Below are 20,081 nucleotides of genomic sequence, written 5' to 3'. Positions count from 1 at the left end.
AAGTAGATTACTAGAGACTCATACCAATTATTTTATTAGATGTCAGTTTTTCTCAAAAGCAAAATTCAAATTGTCTTTTCTCCTTTATTAACACCTTTTGAGAAGCAAAAGTATTAATAGTAAGTTTGACAAATTAGTTATTACTAAGAAAAAAAAAAAGAAAAAAAAAAGGAGGAATAGCTTCTTTGCCTTTTACTCTAATAGAAGCTATGTACTACTATATAGGACACATCAAATTGATACGTAAGAATAATTAGAAAGCTTGGAATAGGTCCCTGAGATTGTAGGGCCATACACTATTGGGCTTTCTTGCCCCATTCCACATTTGATCTGCTAATTGTTTGTACACCCTTTGTGTGAGATGGTATGAGTCCCAAAACACATATTCATTTGGATTCTTACAGAGTTGGAATTCCTTTCCCAGTCTTTTTCCTCCACAGCTAAACACTCCTCTGAATTGCCCAGACCCACAGCATGCTCCTTTACCTTCCTTGAAACCTTCATTAAAAAAAATAAAAAATCTCTGTTCAATAATTTACAAGTTTATTTAAAAGAAAACACTAAATTCCCTTCTTTGTCGTTTTTTTTTTTTTTTAGCAACATGATGATTTGTATGAGCAATGTCTAAATTTGAGACTATTTTGGCCACTTTCTTATTGGGTATTTTTTTTCTCTAAGGAAGATGGTATCTAAGTTCTTTAAGGACCAGATTGTTTTGGACTCCTCTTGCTCAAATTAGAATTGGATGTCTGTCACACAATTACATAAAGGGCTGGCCAGTTTCACTTGGGCCCATTAAAAGCTATTTGTGCTAAAAAGAAAGTTCCATCATTTGTTTCTGACATACCATGGGCCTCACTATTTTCCACACTATATTAAAGAGTAATGATAGTAGGCCCACTTAATCCCAACATAAATCAAATTTCGAACTGGAGCACACTTACTCCTTTTTTTTTTATTAAGTACAGCCCATCTATTCACCACCTCACATGTCAAAGGAAAGAGATTATGTGCCTGTAATAAGATAAGACATACCATATTTTGAAGGATGATTCATTCTTTGTCTGAGATTGATGTTGAAGTTGTACAATGAATACTTGAACCCCTTTAGCTGCTTCTCTAATTTCCGGAGGAGCTTTGACAAAGCTTTATTGTGCAATTTCACAAGTGATGAAGCTTCTTCTAAGCAGCTACCATTGTTTTCTGCTTTGACAATTCTGATGCCTGGAGCACAGCCGAAGGGTAGCAAATTGATGAACCCAAATTTCCTACCACCTCTTTTATATATATCCTGCAATAACCCAAAATAGTTCTCTTACAGCATGAAATGATTGACCTCGCAATTTTTTTTTCTCAAATAAATCTTGAGAAACAATTTTTCGTAACCTTTTCACTACTAGTAATATATGATCTATTGTCATTGGTATATAATAAAAGTAATGTCAATGATGAATATAGAGAATAATGTTACTCTAATCATAATAAATTATATTAACAAATTATAAAATAAAAATTATTCTATCTCCAGCATTTTTTTTCCAGTGAAGAAAAAGAATAAGAGAAATAGAGTAGCTACAACTTACTTTGACGATGGTTGTCAAGTTGCCAATCACAATCCCCACGTATTCTGATTTGGAATAGGAGTTCAATACAGTGGAATTGGTTACAAAAATACTCATGTAATCATTGGTTCCAATGCTAAACAAGTACACAGCTTTTGATAATGTTATTTCGGCTTCAACTTTACCTAACTTGCTTCTCAACCAAGTCTGTACCTTCTTATAGTACTTTAGCTGTGTTTTAAGATCAATCACCTAAAACCAAAGAAACGAAAAAAAAAAAAAAAAAAAAAAAAAACAAAGGGAAAAAAAAGCACATAATTACTGAGATGCTTTTAACACATGAATTCTCTGATTGTCATGTCTATGTTAATTTGTGGACTCAGTTTGTTTTTCTTGACTTTTAGCACTTTATATTGTATTATTATGGGTCCACAGGTGTATTTTAAAAATTTTTGACATAGGTGTTGTCAAACTGTAATTATATATCACCTTTTGGGCCTCACTTGACGTTTGATAACTCAAGTACTGCACTTACAACTTGTGGCCCAAACATACTTGGTGCTAAAAAAAAGTAAAAATGGTAATTGGTAAAAACAAAAGCTTACGTTGCCACATATTCAATTTCAAGTCAACATCTATGCCACCATGAAAGGCTTGGCTTCAAGTGCTTGACTACACATGTATCAAAAGCTAGCTTGCCGTGCGTGTGAAACACATTACCATTTTAAATCAACTAGACTAAATGTTATGTAAATCATCATCATATTTTGCAAATGCTATTGACAAAGAAAGCATATATAGCATGTTTCTTAATTTCTCTGTGATGTGAAATGCACGTACCGCCCCTTGAAAGGTTTCAACTAGAGCACCAGCACCAGCAGACGCAAAATTCACTCCATGATAGTATTGATAATTACCAGGTTGTAAAAATGGTGGAATCAATGGCAACTTTGCATATTCAGCTACAATGAAATTAAAATATTTACATGTCACTCACATATATACAAGACAAGGAATTAAGCTGACAGAATCTTTGTTTGTTAACCAAAACAGATTCGAACATAAAAGATAAAGACATATATATAGCTAAACAAAGATTTGCAAATCTTACTTACCAATAAAATCTGAAATCAAACGCCCATCAGAGAACCTTCCAGTTGGGAACTCGAAATAAGTTTCCCCATAAGGCCAGAAATTTGCTTGGTCAAGGGTTGTGGTGTTGATGTAATTGTTGTTGCCAGCATCAAAGAAAGAGTCACCGAAAATGAACAAAGCAACATGATTTCTTGAATGCTCGGATCTAGTGTCAGTAGAAGTACTACTGCTTGAAACGAGGACTAAATGAAGAAAGAAGATAAGGAAGAGAGGGCTTGGCTTTGCCATGACTGATTTCCTTACCATAGTTACATTTATACTACAATTTGTAAAACACTGTAATATATATATATATATACACACATATAACCAACACTTGTATTAGCTTTGTTTGTACATGCTTCGAACAACTAAAAAGTATTCTTACCTGATGATTCTCAAAAAAGAAAAAAGGAAAAAAGTATTCCTACCTATGGGCTATAGAGAACAGAGATTGTGGTTTTTAGAGCAATGTCAAGTTTAGTCTTTAGACCAGTCGGCGCCATTCAATATATAGATGCGTGGAACAAGCTGAATGAAAACGTGCATTCCTTAAAGAATTGGACAGTAAGTCTAATCCATTTTAAAAAAATGGAAAAAGGCCAAGTTGCACATTTCTTTTAGTTTGAAATAGGACAATAAAAATTTCGGCTTGAAATTCATGAAACATCATGAATTAAAAATATATACATGAGAAAGGAACTTTTTTGTTTTTTTAGTTCAAACAGTACTTGAAGTGGCCAATTTGGGATCAGCAAACCAAATTAAATAAAATATAGGAGGAAAGAGAAAAAGAAGAAAGATGAGGAAATATCATCTAACACTCGTTGACCTCCACTATTTTACTTTGATATCTAAAATTGATACGTATCATATTCTAACACATAAAATTGAAAATATATATATTATATATAGAGAGAGGGAAATGTTAACCAACACATTTCCAAAATTGGGTTTGACTTATTAAAGGTGATAAAAAAGTTATTAAAAAAATGCTCCAAAAAGATAAATAATTGTTGAACAATTACCAAAAAGCTGAAAAAGTAGAATAAAAACAACAAAAAGCTGCAAAAGATTGTTGTTAACGGTCACCATACGGTGCCCGTTAACAAAACCCATACATATATATATATAAGAAATAGTATTAAAACCCTTTAAAAAATCGCATATAAAATTTAAGTTGTTGTAACTAACTATTTATGTTTAGGACATCAATCAAAATCCACTTTCTATGATATTGGCTATGTTGGTGAAAATGTGAATAATACACTCGAACAAAGATTTTGTAAATTATTTCGAAAACAATTTGAACTAAGGCAAAAAAATCTCTTTTTAAAGAGATTCAAGTTCTTTGTGGCTGGCTCCTATCACCATCCGATGCACGTACGTTAGACCCATTTTCTCGTATTTTGGATCTGTTTAGATACCGCTTATTCTTGAAAATTGAAAACACTATAACAAAATAATTTTTAAATGTATGAGTAGTGTCGTGGGACTCATTTTTAATGAAAATTTTGCTGAAAAAAATATGTTTATGAGTCCTGTGAACAGTGCAGGAGACCCACTGACACACACTACTGTAGCCATGTGCAAACGCCAAATGCAAACATATATGGGAAAATGCAATATCCAAACATTCACTTTATACTTAAGTGCAATAACTTATAACACTTCACTTTATCAATGTGGGATTCTTGTTTGTTTATACAAAAACACTAACTCCTCACTTTACCGTTACTAACCATATGAAACTCCCATATTTTCTCATTTAATTTTTCAAATTAATTTATTTCAAATTACATTTTAATAAAATGTATCAACATTCTCCCACTCATTCTAATATTAAAATTTAGTAAATAGAAAAGTTAACTCCATAGATAGAGTGGTTTCAGACTTGAACTATTACTTTAAGGGAAATTAAGTGTCATTGATTACACTTAATAACCCAAGTGTTAACATGAGCTTTATTAGCTAGCTCATTGCAACTTTATACCAATCCTAGTTTATATTAAGTCCAAATCTCATAGGGAACGGCTCCACTTTCACACTCAAATAAGCAAAATCCATCAAGAGGGCTCCTGTAATTCTGACACTCCACTCATAAGAGCTATTATTAAGAGTTCTTTTAGGTGTACTCAACCTCCTAAACATTATGCAAAAAATGCACTTATACCATAGGGAAGGGCAAACAACAAAAATAAATAGCATTCTAGACTCTATATGATTCATTCGAATTATCTAGCCCCATCTCCTTTTATGTATTTTAGACTCTTTCTCTTGCCAAGCCCTAGGTAAATAGATTTGCAAGATTGTCACAAAATTTAACATAATCCCCATTAAAGATGCCACCACTCAAATAAGATCTCACGGTACTAAGTTTTCTTTTTATGGGTCTAAATTATCCGTTATAATAATAATGATTTCTTACTTCTTCACTTACTGAAGCAAAAGCAATAAGCTTAGTTTCCATAGTTGAATTAGCAATAATGGGCTTCTTCTTCTTTTTTCTCTAAAGTAAAAGACCACTACCTAGAGTGAAAATATAGCCAATAGTAATGAGAAAATCACCTAACATAGTGTTCCAATTGGCATCACTAAAACCTTCAACCACAACATGGTACTTTATGTAAAACAAAACATGACTTTGATACAAGATAAATATTTCATTACATGTTCAATGGCATGTGAATGATCTCTACTTGTCTTGCTAGTGAATTTACCAAGTACTCCAATTGCACATGCAATATGAGGTCTAGTGCAATTAGTAGCATAGCACAAACAACCAATTATGCTAGCATATTCCTATTGACTAACTACCCCATTGTCATTGCTCGTAGAAAATAAATGAACACTAGAATCAAAAGGCGTAGCAACATGTTTGCAATCAAGAATATTATATTTTCTCACATGACTAATCAAGAAAAATCTCATCACATGTTTTTCTAATTTCATGGCCCCAAAAAAAATAGTTAACCTCACCAAAATCTTTTACAGAAAAATGGCTTCTAAACATAATTTTTTGTCTCATTTATAATGTGAAAAATTAGAACCAAAGATTAATAAATCATCCACAAAGAGGCTAACATTAACATTTGAGTTTTCCCAAGAGTTAGAGTGGATGAACTTGTGACATTCATTTGACTCATAGACATTTTCAATCATGTAGGAATCAAATTTTCCATGCCAATATAGGGGCTTTTTTTAAGCCATATAGGATCCAATTAAAGCCTTCAGGTTAATCCATATAATTTTCCTCTTCTAGGTCCCCATTTAGAAAATTTAGTAACTAGAAAAAAAATTGGTCAAAGAAATCAAGATCAAGTCTAGTTTTAAACTTATCTACTATACTATTAGACTTAAGTTTCTTTCCACGAACCTATTTACAACCTATGGTTTTACAAGCTAATAGTAAGTTCACTAATTCCCAAGTTTTGTTAGAAATTAAGGAATTCATCTCATCATTTACAACCTCTTCCCAAAATACAGTATTAGATGATTCTAAGCTTCTTTTAAATTTGAATGATTTCATCACTATTGGAAACATAATAATTTAGCCTAAAATCATTTTCAAGTCTAACTATTTTACTTCTTCTAGGGTTCTAATTCAAAATTTTCTTGTGTTTGTGAAGGAGAAATCAAAGAACTCAGTTGTGATAATAATGTCTCTAATATTTTTCCCCCACTCTTTTTCAATGTAATAATTAATTTTCTTCATGAAAAATTGCATCACTTGAGTAGAAACTTATATTATTTTCAATGTAAAAAAAGAATATATGTTGCATTATTAATTTCATAATCAAGAAAAGTACAAATTGTAACTCATACCTATTTTATTTATTTAGATTCTCTAACACCACAAAAAACTCCAACTTTTTTATCAAATTAATTTATTAAAATTACATTTTTAATATTAAATTATTCCAACAGTTTAAAAACCCTCAAATAATTTCTCACAATCCCTATCAATTGCACACCAAAAACTCAAACTCTCAATCTTAACTCACAAACTTGACATCCCGGAACCACATAATTAAATCAATAAGGTTTTAAAGTTGGAAAACTTTGTGTGATAAATTCAGTGTCAAAAGGGGTTGTATACAATAGGAAAAAATTATGTCAAAGAAGTGAAAGAACTACTCGAAGACATTGAATAATTGAAGGTTTGGTTGAGCGAGTCAATGGAAAGTTCACAAGCTAGGTTGGGTACTGCAGTGGGAGGCAAACTGGTTGTTTTTTGAGGTTGTATAAAGAGTTTAGTTACAATTTACAAAGGTCATGTATGAATTTTTCAAAGGTTCTCCACTTCATTACCAAAGTATATGTTCTATTATTGCTTTTAGATTGTATGATGCATTTGAGCGCTTTAAATAAGGGTTGTGCAAATTGATATTTGTTAACTTCAGTGCTTAACCAGAAATTTAGTCACCGTTAATCAATTAATCCTCTGACTACGTTATAGAGGTCAATATTTCCATTCCCAAAAAAAAAGTTATTGAGGTCTAAATCAGGTTTTTTTTTTTTTTTTTCCAACACCTAATAATGTTGTTACACACACTAGTCTGCATGATCACCTTGGATTAAAGCCTCAACATGGACCTAAGTCACCAAATCTTAAACACAAATACTCATAGGTAAGACTAATCTATATATAAAATAATAGGTGAAGCAAAGAGTGTGAAATTAAATTCCAAATTAGAACTCTAATTTTGTGCCATGTGTCTAGAATCTGAAATTGAAGTTGAATTTTGCATCATGTGGCTAAATGTATGTGGACTCATTCTCATTAAAACCACTTCTATGTATCGGGTCAAGTGAGTTACTGTGCTAATTAAGTTTTTTCTTGATTTTGTAGTTAAACGTGAAAACCAAAGAGATTAATATCGGTGATAAAAACTTGGTTTGGGTACATTGCATAATTTCCAAAAAGATAGCAAAGCCAGAGTTTGCATCTTTGTTATAAATTGCTTACAAAGTTTGCATCTTTACATTTGCACTAAATTTCGGATTAAAGTGCTTTCTTCTTGGTTCTGACATTGAGTTTTGTTTACAATTCCCTTACAAAGTTTGCATTTTTACATTTGTTATAAATTGCTAATATGTGATTAGATGCACATTATGCCTAAAATTCACTATCCTTATATTTGGCTTTTTGTTCAGGTTTGGCACCTATAAAATGAAGAAAGCAAAAAAAAAATGAAGAAAGCACTGCTGTGGACCGATGGATGATACTTTTTGCAGGCTACAAAGGAACTTAGTGATCAATGGAATCTCACGCGAATTGGAGAGGACCCGGTTGTAGATGTCTGGATGGCAGATGTAAGTCACTATGTTTTTAAAATGTTCAATGAAGGTAAAGGTTATGAACAATGTAAATTTTCCGAAGAGAGATTTATTATTCTATATTTATGCAAGTTTGGTCGCCTTCTTGGAGTGGATCACTCCACCCTATCTTTCAACTGGAATTTTTTATTCAGATTGTTATAATTTAATTTGAAATTTTATTTGAATTTTCCTATTGTTGTTACTATCATATATTATCATTTCAATTGTTCAATTAGAATCTGAAATTGGAGTCCAATTTTACTATACACGTGTACAATCTAATTATTTTTAATTTTGCTGTCATGTGCAGAAGCCAATGAGATGAAATTAATAACACATTAAACACTCATGCTTTGGGAATCGGTAGTACCAATCTAAATCCATTGGACCTGCTTCGTGATAATACAACTATGAAGGATGTATAAAAACACGCACAAACCCCTCTCTCTATAAAAAGAGATTGGAGAGAATTTCTTTTATCAGCCATGGAATTTCAGAGGTTTTTTCTTCACACAAATGCCCATCATGTTATAAAATGACCCATCGTAAAATTACAAAATGAGTACAACTCTGAGGGTTTTTTTTTTTTTTTTAATTTTTTAAGCTGAGAAAATTTCAATCACCAATAGAGATTGAAGATTCAAAAGCGTGAATGGATTTTTTGGATAAACATTGTCACCAAGGTTCATCTTTCTGTGTTAAATATATATACTGCTAAGTTTTGTTAATGAAATTTTCTGGTTAATAATATGAATTTAGACTTAACTGAGCCTTTAAACATGAATAAACTCATGATTAATAATATATCCATTCCCGTGTGGTAGCACGGGGCTACATACTAGTTATTCCATAAAAAAAATGGTAAGACTCTAATTACAACTAATTCTTTATCATATTTCTCACATATATGAACCATCAAACTGTGTTATTTATCTTCTTATCGATTTGGAATTTCTACCCCTACATTTATAAATTGTCATATTTCTTTATTTCTCTATCTTTCGATGTGTTCACTAGTTTTATTTTTTTCCTAGGTGATATTATTAGGAATCGAATCCTTAGTCATTAAGCCACCACATGTGGCTCTCCTAACATTTAGGCTGGTCAAATGGACATAAAGATCTATTTGACGTTAGGAAAAGGTGATTATTCTTGTATTCTTAAAAATAATAATTAAGTGACTTAGGTTTTTATTTATTTATTTATTTATAATTTAATTGTTGGAGATGATGTATACTCTGAACTTTTTATTTGAAACATTCGTTAGTGTATTAATTGTGTAATTGGGTGCATGGCACCAAGGTCCAGCCCCCACAATAGTTTAATTGGTGGCAAGAGAACAGGAACGGACCCAAGATTTTAAGCTTGCGGGAGCCGAAGTATAAATAAATAAATAAATAAAAACTAAATAGGCATCTATATAGTATTAAAAAATTATAAATATACAAAATATTTATTTCTAAATACATTAAGACGCAATTATTTACTAACAAAAACAAAATAATGTTTTTTTTAATACTAAGTTGGCTAGGATTTTTTTTTTTTTTTGGGTTGAAGTTAGAGCATTCACAATGGTATTGTTAAAAATTTTAACTTTTAGCATCTCAAAAAGTTATTTTATCTATTTTACCACCTCACTTTACAATATACCAAATATCAAATGTTCCATTTTTTTATCACTTCATTTAAAATAATAGGTTGAGTTCAAGTTACACCACTCAATATTTTTTAATTTGATGCAAATTTTGACAAATCTATCATTAGATTACATTATCTTCATATATTCTCCATGCTCGCAAAATTTCAAGATGATCAAAAATTAATAACCATGTCATCAATCAATTTTTTAAATTCAAGTTTTTGTAGTTTAAAATAATGCATAAAAGATGAGTTTATAGATCAAATGGTATATAACATCCAATTGACATGAAAATTGGCATGATTGTTAAAAACATATAGAACATATAATTTAACGGTGGGATTTTCAAAATATGAATTCTATAACAAGTTATTAGGTGATATAATATTACTTAGAGTTACACCAGGTGTAACTTGAACCCAACCCTAAAATAATATAAACAACTCATTAAAATAATAAACAAAGAGAGAGAATTTGAGTTTTTTAATTAAAAGAAGAGATATAATCTTAATAAAATAATGTATTTTATTTTTAACAACTTGATACAGTCAACTGGTATTTATACCAGTTTACTGTAGTTGTAAAAAATTTAGTTTTAGTTTCTCCAATAACACATGATTTTTTGGTTACTTGGTGGTAAAATAGTTTTTTTTTTTTTTTTTTTTTTTTTTGCTAAAATACAATCACCATTGTGAATATTTTTATTGTTTTTGTTAAAATTTTGGGTTGGATAGTTGCTATTTAGGTGAGGCTAGTAAGGTTTATTGAGAAAAATGGAGGCCTAAGGTTTTGGAAGGGGGCCTAACTACAAAAATGAAATATATATATATATATATATAATAATAATAAGTTAAAAAAAAAATTTGGACCCGAGGGGGTTCAAGCCCCCTTGGGCCCCCACCTAGGTCCATCCCTGCAAGAGAACCACATGATGAATACTAATCCTATTACAAATAAGAGACTACATGTGAAAGCTCATTAAATGAGCGTGTTGGCCAAAAGAGTCCTAACTCAAAAGTCATGTTAGGAAGTCATATTCTGCTTGGAAAAGAAGACTAAAGCGGCAAAAGCTTTTTTGTATATAAAAAGCATGTGGGTGCCACATATTGAACAACCACACAAGAGAAATAAAGATAGTTTGTGCCGCATAAGGATAGTAGAAAAGGTGCAGCACAAGAGAGTGTTGTGCGTGGAGAAGAAAATAAAGAGGAGAGAGTAAAATGTTGTCGCCTTTAAGAGAAATAATTAGTGTGTGAGAGAGCAAAGAAAAACAAGAGAAATTTTTCTTCAGCTATAAGATTTTTTTGTGAGACATACACAAAAGATATTGTAACTGATTTGATAATTGTGAAATCATTCGGAATTTATCCAATGATTTTTCCCTTCAAGGAGAAAGGATTTTTCACACAAATATTTGTATTTTTGTGTGTGATTGTTATTTTGGATTGCTAATATTGTCGATAATATTATTTGGGACCCAACAAGTGGTATCAAAACTAAGGTTAGAGTAGAAGCGATGGCCGGAGAAGAAGGCAAGACTTCAGGAATTGAAAAGTTTGATGGAACAGACTTTGGGTATTGGAGGATGCAGATAAAAGATTATCTTTATGGGAAGAAGTTACATTTGCCTCTTTTGAAGAAGAAACCTGAAACTATGAAGGATGAAAACTAAAACCTTCTCGATAGACAGGTATTGGGAGTTATTCGATTAACTCTATCAAGATCAGTTGCGCACAATATTGTGAAAGAAAAGACCACAGTGAATCTAATGAAAGCTTTGTCTAGCATGTATGAAAAGTCATTAGCTAACAATAAGGTGCATCTGATGAAGAAGTTGTTCAATCTGAAGAAGGCAGAAGGAACTTTTATAGCTTAGCATCTAAATGAGTTCAATACAATCACAAATCAATTATCCTTGGTGGAAATCGAATTTGATGATGAGGTTCGTGCATTGATTCTTTTGGCTTCTTTACCAAACAATTAGGAAGCCATGAGAACAATAGTGAGTAATTCTAAAAGGAAAAGCAAACTCAAATATGATGATATACGAGATTTGATTTTAAGTGAAAAGGTTTGCAAGAGAGATGAGAATATAGACGACGCACAAGATCAAGCTTTTGTCACGGATAACAAGAGCAGAGGTAGAAGCAAAGGTGGAAGCAGAGGACCTAATGATCGAAAATTTGATGATAGGTCACAATCAAGAGATAGATCTCAGTTTAAGGAAACTAGAGAATGCTTCTATTGTGGGAAAAAGGGTCACATAAGAAGAGATTGTTAGCATTGGAATAAAGAACAAACTGAAGGCTAAGATAAAAAGAATAATAGTGAGAAAAATACTATAACTACTGTAATTGCTAAGGATGTTGTGATGCTCTTTGTTGAAAAGCAAAAGTGTGAGCATGTTGCTAATAATGATGTTAAATGGCTTGTTGATTCAACAACCTCTCACCATGTTAGCCCTAAAAAAGGGTTGTTTACCACGTACAAAGCAGGAGACTTTGGTACAATAAAGATGGATAATTCCAATTACTTAAAAATTGTGGGAATTTGTGATATGTGCATCGAAACCAATGTTGGTAGCATCGTGATGTTGAATAATGTGCAACATGTTTCAGAATTAAAGATGAATGTGTTTTCTACATTGGCTATAGATCGAGTAGGCTATTGTAACCACCATGGTAATGAAAGATGAAAACTTACTAAGGAATCAATGGTTGTTGCAAGAGGACATTCTTGTTGTGGTATGTACAAGACTCATGTGAAGACTTGTAAGAAAAAGTTCAATGAGATTAAATATTTTGAGAAAACTCCATAGATGAGAGTTGGGATTAACGGTGTTGGTACTAAGAGAGTAAAATTCTCTTTACTTGATAATGCTTCAGATAAGGAAGTAATGGGTGATGAAGAATATAAAGATACTAAGGCTATATGGGATGATGATAAAGTGAAAGATCCTAGAGGTCTTGAGTAGGGGAAGAAATATCCTGCACTAGAGATGGTTGAACCTCATGAGAAGAGGACTATTGGAGTACATCGAACTATTAGCTTCAAGAATAATGGGGCTTCTAATAAGGGGGAGCCAAGGGATTGTATTAAGAAAATCCAAGATGAGATGAATTCTTTGAGAATTAAAGGTATTGACATTGATGAGGTGCTCTCAGTGCTAGTAAAGATAATGAAGAAGGTCAAGTCTTGTGTTGGCTTGACTAGTATGGAATTGAATTGAAGAGCTAGATTAAAAACCTCCTCCCATCGGCGGGCTAGAGGGGGAGATTATTGGGTGCATGGCACCAAAGTCCAGCCCAACAATAGTTTAATTTGTGGCAAGAGAGCCACGTGATAAATACTAATCCTATTACAAATAGGAGACTGCATGTGAAAGCTCATTTAATGAGCGTGTTGGCCAGAAGAGTCCTAACTCAAGTCATGTTAGGAATTCATATTCTGCTAGGGAAAGAATACTAAAGTTGCAAAAGCTTTTTTGTATATAAAACGCATGTGGGTGCTACATATTGAACAGCCACACCAGAGAAAAGAGATAGATTGTGCCGCATAAGGATAGCAGAAAAGGTGCAGCACAAAAGAGATGAGAGAGCAGCTAAGAGGGAGCCGTTTTGAGAAAGAAGACAACCCAGAGAGATCAAAGTATTGCTGCCTTTGAGAGAGATAATTAGTGTGTGTAAAAACAAAGAAAAACAAGAGAAATTTTTCTTTAGCCGTAAGATTTTTCTTGTGAAACATACACAAGAGATATTGTAATTGATTTGATAATAGTGAAATTATTCGAAGTTTGTCTTGTGATTTTTTCCTTCAACAAAAAAGAGTTATTCACGTAAATATATATGTTTTTGTGTGTGATTGTTATTTTAAATTGCTAATATTATTGATAATATTATTTGGAACCCAACAAATTGAACTATAAGGAACTTAGTTTAAGTAACTTAGGCTGCGTTTGGTTCAATGTAAATTGAATTTCGAGCGTAAAATGAATGTAGGGGAAAATGAATTCCCGTAAGGAAAATAAAATCTGGGTGTTTGGTTGTGCAATAGAAAATAGTCCTAAACATGATTTTTGGTGTTTGGTAACATTTTAAAAATGCTATTTTCCTACAAATTTTTCACATTTTCTTAGCATCTAAACAAATTTTATTACAGAAAATTTCAATATATACACTTAAAGAAACAAAAATCTACTCAAAACAATTCATTAAACTAAAAAATTTGGTCAAACTAAAAGAGGGAGGAAGAGAGAGTGATCGAAAACTGAGGGAAAGAGAGAGAGTGATCATGGGCGACGAGATCGAGACGATGAGATCAGTCATGGGCAACGAGATCAAGATGATGAGATTGAGACAACGAGATCGGCAGCGCCGATGAGCTTTAGGTCAAGAACGAGATCGGTTTTGGGTGGATCGATCTTGGGTGGTGACGATCTAGATGCTGGGGTGCGATCACGGTGGTGATGTGATCTCGGCGGGACGATCTCGGTAGCGCGATCTCGTCAGCGTGTCTGGGGTTGGGGCTCTCTCTCTCTCTCTCTCTCTCTCTCTCTCTCTCTCTCTCTCTCTCTCTCTCTCTCTCTCTCTCTCTCTCTCTCTCTCTCTCTCTCTCTCTCTCTGTGAGCCCGAAAACAGAAACTGTATTCATTTTCTGAGTCAAAGGCCTTATTTTATTGTCAAAGTAAATGATTTTCAAGAAAACTCTATTTTCCATGCACAACCAAACACACAGAAATATGTAAAACGATTTCCTAAAATCGTTTGAAGCCAAAAACAAACGCAGCTTTAGTTTAAGTAACTTAATTTTGGTACTAATTACACGGGCACTACGTGAAACTTCCTGTGGTTTTTTATCAAGCTAAGGCAGTCCCATCAATCATCATAGCTAACTATTGACTCATTTTATTCTGATCGCATAAGTCAAGGCACATGTAATATATTTCGAATATGGCACCAGTTGATTCGACTTAGCTTTTAGGTAATGATTCAACCTTCAGCGAAACCATTATTGTTTGAACATGAAAGAGCTAGCCACGGATTTATTTAATAACTTGAGTTCCTTCTTGAACAAATGGGGAAAGTGGAACAGAGAAAGAAAATATCAAATTGGCTAATCAAGAATAATTTTCCTTTACATTATTAACAATTGCATGATTGTAAAAGGAAGCTGATAAGATGGCTTACAGTGTTTGCGCAGTAACTTCCTTCTGTTACTTTAAATGATGGAAAAGTATAAAAATAGAAAAGACTTAGTTTTTCCTTAGAGCGTCCGTAGCAGTCATGTCAAATGTACCAAATGTCAAATATTTGGTATATTTGGCATACCAAACACAAAAAATCTCCTTTATCAAATGTTTCAAATCTTATTATTTTTGTCACATGTGAACAATACCCTCACAAATTTGCCACTGTACGGACAGCTGTGGCATAAGCTTTTATTATTTTTTTATTCCATTTTCTCTCTCATCTCTCCGTCAGTCTCACCCTCAAACCCCAATCCTCTCCTCTCAAACCCCACTCTATCTCTCTGTCTCCCACTCCCTGTTTCTCTCGGCGCCGTCGCCCTGCTCGGCCTCGGCACCTCCGTGCTCACCAAGACGCTGACGTTCGTCTCTATGTTCTCTGCCTTCGTAGATCCGATCCCGTGGCTCATCGTGCTCGCTTTCTTCTTCACCCACGGGTTCATCAAGACCGAGCTCGAGAACCGAATCGCTTACCAGCTTGTCGTTGGCACGAATCTGACTTTCAACACGATCAAGCAGACGATCGGGTGGACCGATTGGGCCAAGGCGGTGATCGTGCTTGGGTTGGTGTCGTTGATTGTTAGGGTGATTTGTAATGGGATCTGGTGGTATGGGTGTGGGGTTTTGATTTGTGGGAGTGGGTTTTGGGTCATGGTGGTACAGTGGCGGCGTGGGGCCGTGGTTGTGGCTGGGTATTGATCAATCAAAGATCTCTCTCTACCTCCAAACCAAAACAGAGCAAGAAACACATCCAAAACCTTAAAATTTTTCAACAATGGCAAAGATTAACGGCTCTTTGCAACAAACCCATCCAGAAAATCCCACACTCCAAACTTTCTTTCATGCCCTCAACCCCATATCTCTTGTCCTCTCTTAGAATTCAAACTCCAACCAACCCATCCCTCTCAGACTCACCATAGAGAGCTTTATCATGGAGAGAGGACCCAAGTACAATTTAATTATGGTTCTATGGGTTGTGGGGCTTGGGGCTTCCGATTTGGTGTTGGTGGGCTATGGGTTTGTTTTGAATTGTGTTTTGGGTTGTGGAGGATGTGGTGGTTGTGTGGTGGTGGCTGTTGGTTGTTGGCAGCAGTGTGGTGGTTGTTGATTGTGATTGATGTGTTGTAAATATTATTTTAATGTATAGAATTGAATGATAAAACATCTGATAAATGGGATGTTGTAAAATGATGTGGTAAAATAATAAAGTAGGTCTTTGGTGTGGCAAAATGGCATAATTTTTGCCACATCTGCTGTGGATGCTCTTATACAGTTAATTGGGGTAAAAAAGTAAAAAGATTGAAAAAAAATTTGTTTAGTTAAGAAGAAAAATGAAAAGATAGAAAATGATTTTTATATATTTATTCTCATGCCCCTATTACATAAACAATAGAAATAAAAAATTAAGTTTATAAGGAAAAAAAAAAAACTAATGTTTAGAACCACACACCCCTAAAACCAACTTTATTGGGGTGTGTATTGCTAAAAAATCTTCACACTTTGCTATGGTAAGTTGTTATTTGATTGGAAGTGAGAGATGGGAGGGAAGAGAGAGAAATGATTATGTTTATAGTTTATATCATTTGATTGGATAGTTTATATTATTTTAATGAGTTGTATGTTAGAATAAAAAAATGAAATATTAGGTGAGTTGTGAAATGATTAGTAAAATAGATAACGTAACTTTTTAGAGTGTAAAATGACAATTTTTTATCTTAGATGAAAGATAAAACATGGGTAGATGGGTAACTCCGTATCTAAGCCCACTTTCTCCCTCTTAGTATATTGATTTTTCTATTTAGATATTTTAATTCTATTTAATTTTTAACCAAATGTGAGACATCTCTCTCTCTCTTTGAGCCAGACAATAAATTAAATGTGAGTATAAGTTATGGCATGTTTGATAATGAGAGGAGAGGAGACGGGAAGCTAGTGGAAATGTACTAATTTTTACTATTATATTTCAACCATCTGCCCTTATTATTTCATTTTTCTTCCTCCATCTAGACATAGGATAAGGCAACACAAGAACTTCCTCTTGTAGATCTTCATTGACATAAAACGGCAATTTTGCAAGCCATATATGCCAGTGAGATTAAATTACTGTAATTCAGGGACGGAGTCACACTAAGGCCCTGGTCCCCTCGAGTTGCAGACTTTTTTATTAAAAAAAGAAAGATATTAGAGCTTAATTCGAATTGAGTCCAAGAAAAATAAAACTTGACCCTTCCCTCCAAAATCTCAAACACCCCCCCCCCCCCCCCCCTTCTTCACAGATCAATTCAAACATCACAAATCAACCCAAGCACCCACATATCAGGCCATATTTTATCCCAAAATTGACAACAACAAAAAATAAAATAAAATAAAAAACGAAAAAAACAAATTCCACATATCAGCCCATATTTGGTAATACTAAATATATGTTTTGTTGGATTTTCATTATTCTTTTTTCCTGCCCCCTAACTCGAAATCTGGCTCTGTTCCAGCCCTAATTAAGATAAGTACAGAGAATAATGAATACTCCATGTATAGTTTGAACTTCAAATCCAATGGCAAGAAAATCCATGAAGATATATAGGAAGTTGCCGTTTTGTCTTTTCATTCCAACATTCTATTGCTCGTAAGTGACTCGAACTATATTACAGTGCAACAACAAACTCAGTGGAAAATACAAGAAGATGAGTCAGGAAAGTGGCATCCATAGTTGGATTTGACAATGTTTAGAAGCCATCATAACATTTGGCATCAAAACTGACTCGCAAGATAGACATAGCCATCTTTATGCGTAGAAAGATAATGCGCACTTCATGGAAATGAATTCAGAGCTGTTTGGGAAAGAAGCCTGAAAAAGCAAATGGTTTATATATCATATATCTATATTGATAATAGTATTTGGTGATGTGCATAGATCTAAATATGGAAGTAGAGAAATATAGAAATATGTAGGGGACCCTGAAGGGGGGACAGTAATACTTACGAAGTGATTGTTAACAACCCTTGTGATGTTAACTTCATTTTTAATGGTAATTAACTCTCTGTAGTCAACATTTATATCACAATCTAGGGCAACCTACAAGACATAGGAACCATATTAAACTATCATAGAGAATATATAATATTAGAGTTTCAATATTGCCATAATGGTGAAGTGATTAAATTTGTAATCTTGGAAGAAAGTGGCTTTATCATCTAGGAAGGAAATGTTATTTATACTAATCATACTTTTTTTAATAGTGTATTGGACTAACGTGGCAGGGCACTTCCTTTCATTTCAAAAACAGTGATGTGCATTTTCATTAGGGTTTTTACATATATCACCCTTTAACCCTTGATCTAAGTGTGTCGATATTGGATCCTTATCATTTCGATTTGAATATTTAACCCCCTACACATTAGGTCTGTGGAAAACTAAACATTGTGTTAGTATTTTTCATTAATTCTAACAAATTAAACCATGTGTAATGTGTACATGATCAAGATATTGATATTTTAAAATTATTAATGATGTGTACTTCATGTGATTAAATTTATTAGCTTTTAACGTAAAAAAGTAATATAATGTTTGATCAATTACAAAACTAATTTATAGGGATTAATTAATTGTTCAAATTCAAAGTACAAGCAACAAATTGACACTCACATTCTAAAAGAAATATTTCTAAAAATCATAAAAGAAATGGCATGTCAATAAAATTGACAGAAGTCCACTTCCTATCACGCTATTCTGAGTGGGGAATCCAAAAAAGAACACCAACTTCTTTACGAGTCTATGTTAGCCCAAAAATAAAAAACGACAACAACCTCTTTACAAGCGTAACAAGCCTACTTCTGCTTTGCATTATTGAGTGATTTTTGTACTATGAGAGCATGAAAGTAAAAAATATAAGGTGGCCAAAAGAGTAAAGCTTTGTTTTGGTAAAATGAGATGCACTACAAACCTTAATCTTTAAGAAAGCCATATGATGCATCAATAGTTGAGCTCTAACATCACCTAATATATTCATCTGAATCATGTCTTTCCTTGAGCCACCATGCAATGAAGCCCCATCAACAATTTGGCTGACATTCACACACTCAAACAAAACCCTGGTTGGCACACTGACATTATTGCTGTGAGCAGGTTGAATGAATCCTGGAACTCGAATTACACCTATTGGCAATCCTTCATTATATAGACCAAGCCGTGTAGAACCATACCTTAGGCCAAACTTGTTAGGATTTTGAGCATTCAGGGTTAAAGTGATGACAGATGAAACAAACAGGAATGAGTCAGAATAGGTATCTAGGTTATACCAATCCAAACTTATTGTTTGGAAAGTGAAAACAGGCTTTTGTGGCTTCAAAAAGAAGATCACAAGAATTGTAGCAACCCCAAGTGTGAGAACTATAAATAGAAGGAAGATGACAAGAAAGAAGCAGCATCTCTTGAAAGAACATGCATGCCATAGTTTTTGGAATTGTAAGCAATCTAAATGCTGTCTTGGACCATCCATGGCTGGTCACCATGGTTTTTTTGCTGATTTAACATAAAAACAGTAACATGAGAAATTCCCTAATTGTTTAATTAGTAATACTTCTATGGGAAGGAGGAATGTGATGTCTTTCTTTTGAAGGTAGCATTCTATTATTCCTTTCAAAGGGTGATTCCAAAACCTTTCATATAGCAACCTGTGCCCAAAGGAATTAGCTTTCTTCAAACTAATTCTATGCTTTTAGAATTTAAATTAAAACAATGATGCAAGATGGTATAAAAATTTTGAAGATCAACAAATAGTTCGAGTTAGATGACCAACAAATGTGTGGGATTAAGTAATCTGATTAGCAAAACATAAGATCCTTGCTCTATATTCCTTCCCCCCCTTTTTGTTTTCGCTTTTGAAGAATGACATCTCTTTTAGTCTTTTCTTAAGTTGATCTCCTCACGAGAATGCTGTTTTCTTAATTTATTACTAGTCCTTAGCATGTGGCAAAAGCTTTCTCTCATATATCTATAGGTAGTCTAAGCTCCTACATCATTGCCAAAGCTTGTAAATGGTAAAAACCAAATCCCTTTCTTTAATCAAAAGTGATTGGTCATTTTGAAATAAGGGATAAGAAGTATTAGTATAGGTCGGCAGCCAAAATTTGCAATCCTTAAGCAGACGTACCATCAATCAAAGTAGAGAAAGTTTGTAAC

General features: G+C 33.3%; 1 protein-coding gene across 1 annotated transcript; it reads right to left on the bottom strand.

Annotated features, from left to right (window-relative positions):
• Positions 1–250: 250 nt before the first annotated feature.
• LOC115992234 (GDSL esterase/lipase 5-like) lies at positions 251–3,215 on the bottom strand. Its single transcript, XM_031116331.1, has 5 exons — positions 2,678–3,215; positions 2,403–2,524; positions 1,584–1,814; positions 1,036–1,291; positions 251–498 (listed from the first exon to the last, which is right to left on the bottom strand). The coding sequence occupies exons 1-5, from the start codon at positions 2,961–2,963 to the stop codon at positions 254–256; spliced, it is 1,140 nt and encodes a 379-aa protein (XP_030972191.1). The 5' UTR covers positions 2,964–3,215; the 3' UTR covers positions 251–253.
• Positions 3,216–20,081: the final 16,866 nt, after the last annotated feature.

The sequence above is a fragment of the Quercus lobata genome, chromosome 5, assembly GCF_001633185.2.
Source record: "Quercus lobata isolate SW786 chromosome 5, ValleyOak3.0 Primary Assembly, whole genome shotgun sequence".
Taxonomy (NCBI): domain Eukaryota; kingdom Viridiplantae; phylum Streptophyta; class Magnoliopsida; order Fagales; family Fagaceae; genus Quercus; species Quercus lobata.
The sequence above is the reverse complement of the archived record's forward strand: the minus strand, read 5'-3'. Positions and strand labels throughout refer to the sequence as shown.